Source organism: Lissotriton vulgaris, chromosome 10 (genome assembly GCF_964263255.1).
Source record: "Lissotriton vulgaris chromosome 10, aLisVul1.2, whole genome shotgun sequence".
NCBI lineage: Eukaryota > Metazoa > Chordata > Amphibia > Caudata > Salamandridae > Lissotriton > Lissotriton vulgaris.
The window spans coordinates 1106140423-1106153941 of NC_141698.1; the positions used below are offsets into that span (position 1 = coordinate 1106140423).

General features: G+C 43.8%; 1 protein-coding gene across 1 annotated transcript in view; it reads left to right on the forward strand.

The window, feature by feature from the left end:
- The window catches only part of COLQ (collagen like tail subunit of asymmetric acetylcholinesterase), a 367702-nt gene that overhangs the window by 307025 nt on the left and 47158 nt on the right, over positions 1 to 13519 (forward strand). Inside the window, exon 14 of the mRNA XM_086942196.1 lies at positions 13281 to 13400. Within this exon, the coding sequence (XP_086798322.1) occupies positions 13281 to 13400 (120 nt within the window). The remainder of the gene's footprint in view (positions 1 to 13280; positions 13401 to 13519) is intronic.

The window sequence follows — 13519 nt, forward strand, 5'->3', positions numbered from 1 at the left end:
ACGAGATACAAAGTATTATAAGTGTTTATTTTAAATAACAGTGGTCATAAATTTAGATTCACCTTTTTGGGGTGCCTTCCAGACACACCAGGGAGTCATCTGGCCCTTTATACTTTATATCACTTGTCCTGGCTTGCTATTATTGCAGATATTGCTGCTGGCTTCGCTCTAACAGGCTTCCTGGCTGGTTCTTAGAAGTCCTATAGGAAGAAGGCTATTTCTTCACTTATACCTATGAGTTCGAACTTAGATGTCTTTTCTAGGAGGGTGTGAAATTTGTCGGTGTCATCTGCTGGCGAGTCCATGGGTGAAGGGGTAGCTGGCTCTGCCACCAGTAATGTGTATCCATCTCACTCACTACCTTGAGGTCCAGGAAGTTCCCCTTTCTCCATATCATCGGAGTAGTGACCACGTCATCCGATGCATGAACCTGAACTGGTTCTGGAGATGCGTGCTGGTAAGATTGAGCGTAAGCACTTGGGGTGGCCGGCTAGGTTTGTGGAACCTCAGGTGGTTACAGAGGTTCTGGTTGAGGCTGAGGCATGGCTGGTGATGGAGGTTGGGCATTTATGGTGGCGGATGTGAAGGATGAGTTTGAGGTTCAGCGGTTCATATTGTGTTGGTTTTGTGTGGTTCCACTGGTACAGGTGGAGGGTCCTGGTTTTCCTTGCTCCGTTTGGGTCATAGTGACGGTGTAGTGGGCTATATTTCTCCATCATTTCTCCCTTTCGCCTAAACAAGGATCATTAGGATAATCCTGCTGTGGCTTTTGGTTATAGGTAAGGGAGTAATCATGCTCTTCCTTCATGTCTGGACATCTCGCTTGGATCTGTCCTGGTCGATGCGCTGCCTCGAATGGGTCTTCTGGGTCAGATTCTTCCTCTGGTTGAGTTTCCAGCAGTTTCGCAGTGGAGCTTTGCTCGGGCGCGTGCGCTCTGGGAGTATGGCTGATCTTTTCCAAACTCTACCGTCTACCTTCGACAAGACAGGAATGGATGGTTGAGTCTTCAAGAGCGTGTCTGTCCACAGGACTGTCCTTGCCGTGCCTTCTGCCTGGTACCTCATCTATGGGACCGCTGTCAATGGAGCGGTCATCGACATGGTGGTCATAGCAGGACTGGTCGTCAACGAGCATTTCTTCTTCGTCAACAGTGGAAGTGGTGAGGTGCTCCTCAACTGAGTTGGCAGCAATTTTGACTTTTTGAGTTGGGATGAGGTTGGCGGTGTCACTGAGATGACTCAAGGTCTTTCTTCTTTTCTTCATCTTATGTTCAGAGGAACGAGACAGAGGGCTTATTGTTTTTTTGTGGGACTTTTATGATAGTTTTTCCTTATGTTCAGAAGATGATGGAGCTGGTTTTGTAGTTTTGGTCTCAAAAATTACCTGAATGATCCACTATAGTAAAATAAATCTACCGCTTACATTAAAAAATTATCTGCATGGTACGTAGGGTAAAAATTCCTTCCCTAAATTTTTGATATGGCATAACATATGTTATTTTGTGTACATTTTATTACACGAAATTACAAAAATCACGGCAATTATGTCGCCGTGATTAACATTTTTACACAGGACTAAGCAATGAAAAAGCTTGGTAAAATTCAATTTCATAAATATAAAATGCATAGCATTCTGCTGCCACCATGAGGTCAATATTCATATTGCAAGCATGCAAGGCTGATGCATGTTAATGCTTGTTATGTGCTTGACATTGAGTATCAGATTTTTCAAATATTTACGTCGCCCTTGCGCCACCAAGACGACGCAAAACCTAGAAGGAGGTTTACCAGGTCCCTGTGTAGCTTGGTAATACTTGGGTGGAGCGTGGAAGTTCCATTCCAGGGGATCCTGATCAATAGTCATAAGCGCTGAATAGTGCTGCCCCCCAGCGGGGATTCTGGAGCACTCTTAAAAATGCTGCATAGATCTGTAATAAACTTTGCACGTCATACCGAACATATATCTGCAGTCTAAAGAAAGGTTAAAAATAGGCAGATTACATTGAATTTTCATTTTCAAAAATAATCCAATTACATAAAAATATGTGATTAATAAAAAAATTACTATAAAAGTCTTTCATAAACTTTTTTAAAAGGAAAGGGAATAAGGGACATTTTTAACCAGTAAGCTGCCATTCGAAGAATAGTAAAGAATACTGACACTGTGCCTTTAAGAATCTCACAGTACCCCCTGTATACCATCACACCTCACAGGTGACAGCTAGGTCAGTTAATTTTTCCGGATCCTAGAGAGAGAATCATAGAGCACTGAGCTCTGCCTTTTTGGAGAAAATAACACTAGAAAATCTTTTCAAAACCTTTTATTTTGAAAGTCATTTGACATTCTTCAGCACCTTGAGTGCAGATAGAAATGTATAGTTTATTTCCATGTCAAGAATGCCTTCACTTTTTGTGGAGTGTCCTTCCTGTGGGAAGATAAAGGCTCAGACAGTACCTTATTCTGCCTCTATTGTTTGCCTTCCGGAGTCTCATCATCCAGAGATATGGGGTCACTGTCCGAAGTTCTCCAAGTGTACTTTAAATGACAAAGAAAAGATCAGACTCTATGGTCTCCAATAAATAATAATAATAAATAATAAGCCATTTGTTAAGCGCCTGGTTACACAAAAGAACAGTGTGTCCCCACGCTGACTACTGCTAGATTTCAGGAGGCAGATGTTGACAGAGCCAAAGAGAGGGAAGGTTTACGTAGTAGGAAACAGAAACGTTTTGAGTTTCCCCGAAATCTGGATTCGGAGGGTTCCATTCGGAGGTGGAGCGGGAGTTCATTCCACTGTTTATAGGCCAGGTACCTAAAAGAACGACCACCCATCCTGGCTCTGGTGATACGGGGAAGTTTGAACAGCATCGTGCCGGACGATCTCAGATTCCGGATAGGGCGATGTGCAATGAGGAGGTTCTTTAAATAACCTGGGCCTTTGCCCTGGGCGATGCGGTGCGCAAAACAAAGGACTTTAAATTTAATCCGTTCCCTGACTGGGAGCCAATGGAGCTTGGCCAAAGCGGTCTTCCCAGAAGCTCTGCGAGGAAGCCCGAGCACAAGGCGTGCGGCGGCGTTCTGAACGCACTGAAGTTGGTGAAGGCCTTTCTTACTCAGACCTACAAGCAGAGCATTCCCATAGTCGAGGTGGGGGGTCACCAGAGCATGGACAATAGTCTTTCTGGCTCCAGTAGGAAGGAGATCTAAGACCTTCCGAAGGACCCTCAGTATGCTGAAGCACCTACCAGTCACCTTGCTGACGTGGGACTTGTAAGAGAGGTCCGAGTCAAGCAATACGCCAAGATTTCTTACCGAGAACACAGGAATGGGAGGACTGCCCAATTCGGTGGGCCACCACATGTGAGACCAAGCTGATGCTGCTTTCCCAACCACCAGCAGTTCTGTTTTTTCGCCATTAAGGCGCAGGCAGTTGTTGTTCATCCATGATGCCACTGATGACAGACAGTTAGAAAAGTTAGTGGCATCTTCTCTGTGGTCGGGCGTAAGCTTGAATATCAATTGGGTGTCATCAGCATAGCTAACAATGCCCACCCCGAATGCCTCCACTACGTGAGCCAGGGGTTCCATATAGATATTGAATAAGGTAGGACTCGAACTCGAGCCCTGGGGAACCCCATGGCTCACCTTCCTGAGGGAAGATTTGAAGGGTGGGCAGTGCATCTGAAAGCTTCTATTGGCCAGGAAGGATCGTATCCAGGCTAATGCTGATCCTGCCACCCCCATATCAGAAAGACGAGACAGCAGCGTTGTGTGCAGCACGGTGTCAAAAGCTGCACTCAGATCTAATAAAACCAACGCTGCGGTCTCTCCTTCATCCACTATCTGTCTAAGGCACTCAGTGGAATAGAGAACGGCTGACTCAGTCGAGTAGCCAGATCTGAATCCTGATTGTGAGGGATGGAGGAGGGCTTCCTCCTCAGGATATTCCATGAGCTGCCCTTTAACCACATTTTCTACGATTTTTGAACAGAAGGGAAGAAGGGAAATGGGACAAAGATTTTGGAGTTGAGAGATATGGATGTTGAGTTTCTTTTTTAGAGGAATAACCTGAGCTGTTTTCCACACGTCGAGTACATGACATTCCTGGAAGGACAGTGTCACCATGTGACTGATATGGTCAATCAACGTGCTCTCCATGACTCCGTTACAGCGTGCCAGCAGGCACGCATCACAGGGGGAGCCAGATTGTATGCTGTTGACGATACATAGTAGTTCATGTCTTTCAGGAGTTTCAAAGCATGTGAGATGGGACTTCCTTATGGGGCTAGAGCTATCTCTTACGTCCACATGGTTACATGAAAGATCGACGCTATTTTTAAAGGTGGCATGGATTTTGTCGACCTTGTCTACAAAGAAATCCGCTACAGAGTCACGTATCTCATTAGAGTAAGTATCTTGAGCTTCAAGTCTAGATGGAACTGTGAGCTCCTTATAAATAACAAAGAGTTCTCTGGTGGGATTGTTCGCTAGCCCAATTCTGCTCTAAAGATAGATACTTTTCTCTGATCTCACTAGCTTCTGGTATTTTTTTAATTCCGTTCTATAACATAATTTGTGTTATGGAGAATAGTTTTTCCTCCAACTCCGTTCCATGGTTTTACATTTGGCTTTAGCTAATTTAAGTTTTTCGGACAACCAGGGGGCAGTTCTAGATTGCCTTGCCGGGGGTTTAAGTGTCCAGGGCGCTACCTCATCCAAAGCATTGGACATCCAATTCTCATAGCTGCTCCATGCCTCCTGTAAGGTATTGCCTAGTGGCAGGGGATGTTCTAATAGGGCATTTTCAAACGTTTCTGGAGTAAATTTCTTCCATTCCCTGCGCTTCTGGGGTAGGGGTATCCTATGTTTAGTTCCTGAGGACACATTATCAATTTCGAACGGAATAATGCTATGGTCCGACCAAATCGTTTGGATCGGAGATGAAACCTTAATACCCTCCCAATTAGCAAAAATATGGTCCAAGAGGTGGCCCAGTTGGTGCGTGGGGGCTGTAGATAGCAGATTGACCCCCAGGGGTTTCAGTGCTGCAACCACAGCTTGTGCCTCTCTACACTCTAAATCATCAAAGTGGAGGTTTAGATCCCCCAAGATGAGAAAATAAAGAAGGCAAGTTACTAAATTTGGTTAATCAAAAGGGCTTGAGGAACGTCAGTCTTCTTCCAAAAAACTCTCCTCTTGCTCCAAGGACTCTTGCAAAGGGATTTTCAGAGAGAGACATAATTATCACCACAAAAATAGACGTTCCCAGTTAACGTCTACTGACGTCGAGGACAGGACAACTACTGGCAGCGGTTGCCGTCAACAGGTAAACCGCCAAAAATGCAGTTGAAAGTAGGGTCAAGCCACCACTCAACATCAAAGCATTCTTGGCGTTCATAATTGAACTCACATCGGCATAAGTCACCATCGGGAGTCCACCACCCATCGACGCTGAAACACGTATCGACGTTGGAACCATCGGCAAAGCCACTGTCGACGTCAAGGGGAAAACATCGAACATCGAAGAACACGCCACAGTCTTTGCTAACACCCACAACTAAATCTAGGCCTCGCTCTACATCTAGGACCAGATCCCAGTCAGCTTTAAATATCTCTCCACACTGGTTTCAACGTTTACAGCATGAACCTGTGCCACATACTTCGGACTCTGAGTACTGTTGTACTTAGTCACCATCACGGGTCACCCTGAAATCCACATTCTCGGTACACCATCTCCTAGGGGGGCTGCATCTCCCAATTTTCTCCAGGTACACCGTCTGTGCTCCCAATGTATCCAACAGGGCCTAAAAGTAGTCCACAGATTGCAGCTTCACCTCATAAGTCTCCAGAAAGATCTAGGAGTCCACTGTGTCACTGCCCCGGATCTAAAATGAATCCAGAACTATATCTAGATCTGGAAGATCAAGCAGACGATCCAGATCTATACACAAGAAGAAGAAGATCTCCATCTTGGTCAAACACTACTACTCATCAGTCAGAGGTTACTCACCTACTCTGATGAATACACCTCCCACAAGAGTGTCTCCTACAGATGACCTTCTTTTACGAGGTGTAAATAAGGGAGGCAATACAATTCAATATTGATATCCCTACTGCTACTGCATAGTCTTCTGGTATTTTTGGGACTTTACCTCAGAGAACAGCTACACAACTTCCTCTGGTTCCTGACTTACTAGTACCGGCAAAGCAACTATTCCTTACACCTACATCAGTGAAATCTTCTCCATTGTGTCTTCTCAAAAAATATAAACCACCTGAACAGGACTCACTGTTTCTCAGATCAAACCCTCCTTAAGATTTGGTCATTGTACCGCCAGCAGGACAGTCTCACACTGTTGCTCTTTCTTCTTACATGCCACCGGGCAAAGAAAGCAGATAAATAGATGCTCTTGGAAAAGAGATGTGTGGAACATCATGATCTACAATGGAGGTTGCCAGAGCTTCTGCTTTGTTGGGAAGGTATGACAGGTCTCTGTGGGATTCGTTAAACAGTTTTACGGAGAAACTCAGAATAGAGGCCATGCAAGATTTCCAAGAGATCTTGAATGAAGGTGGGCAGTCCATGGATATTGTCATTGTTTCTGTGCTCGTAGGTAATCTTGCTTCAGCTTAACTGGACTTAACCCAAAGACACAACACCAAATTTAAAATTAGCTGTTTTCCGGAAACGCTCTTTTTGTGTCTCATGCTGATGATAAGAGGTCCAGAATGAAAACAAAGATGAACATTGAAGGCGGTTGGTCTTAAGAAGCGAAACGAATATCATAGGAGGTCCAGACCAATAATAGAAGATCAACGCCGTGTTTTCCAATGGGACTACTAACTTTTCCAAAGCAAAACAACAACTTTAGGGGTTTTGTTGCAAAGACACATTTAAAGTATATGTCGTACTTAATAATATACCGCTCCTTGGATCATATATTGGTGGGAGGAGAAGATGGCGGGTGACTAGAAGCTCGGTCGCGAGCTCCCTGCCGGAGAGTTACAGCGCCACAGAATAACATGCCCACATGAGACGCGAAATGTAAACTAGAGGAGAAGCGAAGGAAAAGAGAGTGAGAGCCATTTCGAGCATACCCTGTGGATTGTTGGGCGGTGTCCTGCGGTGTCCGGACCTTGGAGGCGGGTGCATTGGCAGTTTTCCCCGCAGCGGGAGAAGGTTTGTTGGGGGACGAACGGGCCCCTGAGCATTCCGTGCCTGCTAAGTGCTTTCAAGTATTCGGGCTGAGGAGCTGCGAGGGGATCGGGGAAGAGAAGGGGAGCCACAAGAAAGCAGTGCTGGTGAAGACAAATGAGGCAAGGCTGACACCCAGTGGAGAAAAGGGTGAACTGCTTAGCACTGGAGTCACACGAATTTTAAAGCCATGTGGATCAGGGCTCGTTGGTAGTGTGGACAGAAGCAGCCAGAGCACATCAGAAAAATACCAATATTGCTCATCGCGTCTCCTTTAGGGGAAGCACTATATCTACCTCTGGCCATTCTATAAAATCTAACAACACTAGATTTGATGACTGCACCTTTAAAAGACTGAAAGGAAGATTGAAAAGAAGAGGGACGGAAAGAGACCAACAGCAAGACACAGTAAGAGACATATTTTGTTCTTCCTACCCAAAAGTTTGCGAGACTGGGGACACTAGTGGGTCGTTGAAATTAGTTCAGGAAGCTGCAGCGAAGAACAGAGAGTGGGAACAAGTGGAAGGTGGAAATTACAAGACAGGAAAACTGGAAAGATCCCTTTTAGGAAGGAAACGCTTGGCAGAAGAGAGGTATATCGGAGGTCGTTATAGCCTGAGAAGCTCGAAGAATAGACATTTGGATACAAAATCCATCAAAGAGCTGGAAAGTATAAGAGTAACTAAGGACTCTAAAACCCCTAAAGAATCTAGAGATCCTAACCAAGCCAAAGATAGCGACAAAAACAAGGACAAGGAAAGGGATAAAATAGAGGCAAGGTACACCTTACCCCCAAATAAACAAAAAGAAGAAATAAAAAGTGTACAGCTCCTCTTTCAAGGGCAACCCGGCTCAGTTTAGCAAAGCCTGGGCTGTGTAGTACCCAAAAAAATCACACCATCACTCAGATCCTTTTTCAAGGTACAAGAAAAAAGAGGTACAAGTAAAGAGAGGACCAGAGAGCTCCAAACAGAACCAAACAGAAGTGAAGTCATAACAATGGCAGAGAAGCCTGAAATAGGAGGCTTTGGGATACCAACAAGCAACAAATATCAAGCACTGGTCACTGTAGAAAATCAAGAACTAGAAGGAGGTGGCAAGCATGTAGAGCAGATGAATGATACCAGAAACGCACAAGACCAAGCATCTCCACCCCGAAAAGACCATGGCTTAGAAAAAGCCCACACCAAAAATTGTAGCAACAGTATCAACAGCAGTACCCCTGCTAGCACTAGTGCAGATCCCTCTAACGAGCCTCAGGCGGAAACGATCCTGGGAGAGATGGGGGCAATGACGAGAGAGCTAAGAGACAAATTCGCAATCTCTGAAAAAAATCAGACAAAGATTCAAGAAACATGTGAAACACTCGACCAAAAAATAAATATTCCTATTGATAGAGTTACACATGTAGAAGGAGAAATATAAACCCTGAACAGGAAAACGGAAGCAAATCATAAAGAGATAAATAAACTTAAAACTAAAGAATTGAGCTCAGCGAGAGGCTAGAGTCTATGGAAAACCATGCCAGAAGAAATAACTTAAAAATACTAAATATTCCTGAAGGCTTAGAAGGGGAAGATATAAAGGGTTTCACAGTCCAGCTTCTAGAAGAACTAATTCCCTGGACCAAATCCACCAATCTGACCGAAGATATCCAAAGGATACATCGTGATCCTTTCAGAAAAGGCAAACAAAGGAAAAACCCCGGAAAATACTGATTAACTTTATGACCTACTCACTAAAGGAACGGATTCTAAGTGAGGGCCTAAAGGCGGTTTCATTCTCTAAAGATGGATGGTCCTGTAGGATTAGATCCGACATTTTGAAAACCACTCAAGACAGACAGTGGGAACTGGAACAACACATGCCACAACTAAAAGCATTAGGTGCAAATGTCCAAATGCGTTTTCCGGCCTCATTAAGGATCATGTGGAACAATAAAATGTTCAATATAAGAGATCCAAAAGAGGTGGAAAACCTCATAGACTAAATCAAGACCCAGCAGGAAGACCACTCTCACACCCACTCTCACTCCTAATCAATAACTAATAATTTACAAGTTAACATCTAAAACAATATTAATATATGTCGACAGGTCTCGGCAAACACTTAAAGGTGGGAAAGGAAAGTGCACAATTTTTGTACTTTATGTCAGGGAGCTCAAAAATGGGCAGTGTATGCCCAGAGGAGAAAAGAAGAGGGAGGCTTCTCCAGGGGGGGGGGGGAGGGTGGGGGCTAAACACAATTATGCTCACCAAGGAAAAGCAAAAAAAAGAAAAAGAGAAAGTATGTCACAAGGTGGGGAGCAAATTGGGGGAAAAAATGAAAAAAATAATAAAGTCCTAAAAACAAGCTACGGGGAGTTGAGAGGTCGCCAAGCTAAAAGTATAAATTGGACCGAGGATGATTAATACAAGTTCAGGAGGGGCAGAAAAACGCTTAACGTCCTAACCTGGAATGTAAATGGACAGCGAATAAGTAAAACGTAGAGCAAAAATCCTGGAGTATCTGAAAAACATTGATTGCCAGATAATAATAATTCAAGAAGCTCACTTAACTATGGAGGAATGGGAGCCTATATGCAAAAGCCTAAGCTGGATAGAACACTGTATTCCCACAAACCAGACTTGTAATGTAAAAGGGGTGGCAGTCATCTTCAAGAAATCCCTTAAAGCAGTCATTGAAAATTCGGAAATAGATAAGAAGGGAAGATGGGTGAGGTTAAAAGCAAAAATTTATAACAACATGTACACGGTGGTGGGTTACTACGGTCCAAATGTGGACGACCCTGAACCACTTCAAAATCTGTATTCTCACTTACTGACAGTTGACTCACCCATAATATTGGGAGGTGACTTTAATGTTTTACTAAACCCAAAGGAAGATCGATATCCGATAGGAAAATCTCTTTCAACACCAAAAATGAGAGAGTGGGTTGGAATCTGTATTAGGGACTTAGGGATAGTTGATATCTGGAAAGAAAAAGGGAATAAACAACATAAATTTACCTTTAAAAATAAGAGATTAGGCCATGATTCCAGAATTGACTTCTTCTTGGTCAGCAGTTGTTTAACTGAACATATAAAAAAGTAGAACATACACCAGAACATCTCTCAGATCACTCCGCGGTAAAGCTCAACTTGACGCTAATAAACTCTCCCATCCCCCAAAGATGGACAGTAGATAAGAAGATATTTCTGGACTAAGCCTGCATAGTTAAACTAACACTTCCAAAAATCGTGTACCTAGTTATGGAAAAAAGGGGGCCCCAGAGGACAAGGCAAACCGCTTCCCCAGAGAGATAGAAGGCGGTCGTTTTGAAACCCGATCCAAATGAGATAAAGGGGCCTCCGATCTCCATACTCTAAGAAATCTTATTGCTGGATTAGGACTTTAAAAATATATATATATATATATACCGCTCCTTGACTCTATAGGCCTTCGTTACGGAAGGCCTACATATATATATTATTAAGGGAAGTGATGGCTTTGCCCTTAATGTTAGTGGCAAGGTCAAAGTGGCAGGGTGACAACTGCCCTTCCAGTCTGCAGTGGAAGGTTGGGTGCTATTTTGTACCTTTTACACACAGGGTGGCACAAACAGTGCTGCATCCCAGGGTAGACACTCACCCTTACAAAACCTTGGTGCCCTTGGTGCCCTTGGTGCCCTAGGGACTTATAAGTAAGTCAGTTTTTGACAATTGTGGATAGCCAAGTCAACATAATGAGTGAGGAAAACTGGCACTGGGGTCTGGTTAGTAGGCCTCAGTGAACTCTCAGATCTAAAAAACCAGCAGCTAGTAGTCAAAATGGGGGTAAACAATAGGGGGAAACCTGCAAAAAGCCCTGTTTCCTACAGTTCCCATTCCAGAAATATGTAAAGGTGCTACATCGAGATCTGTACATAACTTTACTAGAAATTATTGTCTAGATTCAGACTCTAAATCAGATACTCAAGTAGGACAGGCTCCCTTGAGAATTTTTTTTGGGTGATTATCGGGTCGAGTTTTATTTTATGTCAGAATTTAGTGGGATGGGCTCACTATTCTATTCAGTGCTTATGCCTATTGATGAGGATCCCCTGGAAGAGAAGGAAACATTGCTTACCTGTAATCCTAGTTCTCTTCCAGGGGGATCCTTATCAGAGGCGTTAGCAACCCTCCCACCACCCTGGACAGAAATTATTATAGCTCTCAACAACTACTTTACCCAGGATTCCTAATCTTCGTAACAATGACCTGACCTAACTGTCACCTGTGAGGCATGACGGGATGCAGGGGTTACTGTGAGGTTCTTAAAGGCACAGTGCCATCTTTCTCTACTATTCCTTGAATAGCAGCCTATTGGCTAACATTGTCTTATATTCCCTTTCCTTTTAAAAAACGTTTGTGAAAGATTTTCTATTGTCGTTTTTTATCAGTGACATATTTCTATATAATTTGATTCTTTTCAAAATGAAAATTCAATGTAATCTTTAGGCTACAGATATATATGTATGGTACTACGTACAAAGTTTATTTCATATGTATATATAATATAATTAAGAATGCCTCCGGATCTCCTCGGGGAGGGGGGACTATTTAGTGCTTATGACTTTGATGAGGATTCCCCTGGAAGAGAACTAGGATTAGAGATAAGCAACTTTTCATTCTCACGCATCCACCCATGTATTCTGATGTATTTCCAGATTTACCAAGATTGTTAGACCTGGGAATGCGTCAGAATCGTATGTCTTTCCGATAGAGGTGCAATGAAGAGAAATATATTTCTCCTTGTTGTTTCCTCATTCTGCAGCACACTTAGAAAGAGAAAAATGCCTCTAAGAATTGTTTTTGTGCAGAAAGATGTGCCTTCTTGCCTACAAAACAATCCTGTCTGTTACTCAGGCACCCTTGCACCACGGCACAAGGGTGCCGGCATTGGCGCTAAGCTGCACTGAGTGCACCAATGCAAGGAGAGCCCAGGAATGCGTCATATCGTGGTAGATAATGCTCATTCCTGCCCTGCCCGTTTCAGCCAGCGCAGTAAGGTGTTTGCTGCATTGCGTGAAAAAAATCTTAAATCTGGGCCTAAGTTTGTTCCGCTGCAAAGTTGCGGTAGCTTTCGTCAGCTTCCTGCATGGTCTCTTCCACTTCGAAGCACCCGCTTTAGTAGCAGTAGGAGGACCCGGTAGCAGGAGAAGCAGTGGGAGGCATGGAAGTAGTGTGGGTGTGCCGCATGAGCCAGTGGTGAGTGCTTTTTAGAAGTTTTCTGTTAAAATATGTTGGTATTTGACACCGTTAAGCACACTTATGTTATGTCTGAGCTCAGTATTCTCCATTAAGTGTTACAATTCTTGAGTTGTTGTGCTCAAATAGTAAACAGGTGCATAGCTTTCAGCCTTGCAGCAGGTGTAGTGGCACCGGGGCCACTTTAGCTTAAGGGGCTTTCTGCACCCAAACTAGTGGTTGTTTAATACTAACAATGTTTGGTATAAGTGACCCAGTTTCCATGCTTCTATTAGGGCCTTCAACACTCTAGTTATGCCATTGGGTGCAAATAGGGATAATTGATAATTGGTTTGGAAGGACGACTTATAAACAACGTAAGAAGAGCAAGAAAGGAAAATGCAAAGGCATGAAAAAGTAAAACTAAGTAGAACCCGTATTAGTGCGATGTAGAGGGGTGCGAAGGTGTGCAAAGAGGCGTAAAGCGTAGTACACCTTAAAGATGCCTGAAATGCATGGAGATGCAGAAAGATTAAATAAATAGATAGACTGATGTATGAATAATTATGTTGCAGTAGAACGAGATATAATTACAAGAACAAATATCTCTGGAGATGTATAAACAGAAAGAGGCACAGAGAAGCCTGGAGGACTCTGAAGTTTGAAGAGGTGCACAAAGGCATAGAGAGGTATAAATAAGTACAAAATGATGAAGAGGGTTCAAATTTTGAAAAGTCCCATGCATAGAGGTGTATTTCAATGAGGAGATGTTGTTCAGTGTTGTCTGATGTCCTCTTCTGCATGCATTGCAAAAGGCTGGGGACCATTGCTCGTGCCTGCGGCTCCCACAATGCCTCACGCCTCTCCTCCCCAACAGATCTTCGTGGTGGCCACTCGTGAGGAGCTCGAGCGTCTGAACGTGGAGAACGCCGTCGCCTTCCGGAAGGACCAGCGAGCTCTGTACTTCAAGGACACCAATGGATGGGTCCCTATCCAGGTAAGGGCAGGGAAGGAGTCAAGGTCTTTGCTGCTCTCAAAAGTCATTTTTTATGCTCTCCATGTATAATGCCTGCTATCGAACTGTGTTAACGTGAATACTATATTTCTGTGAAGCGC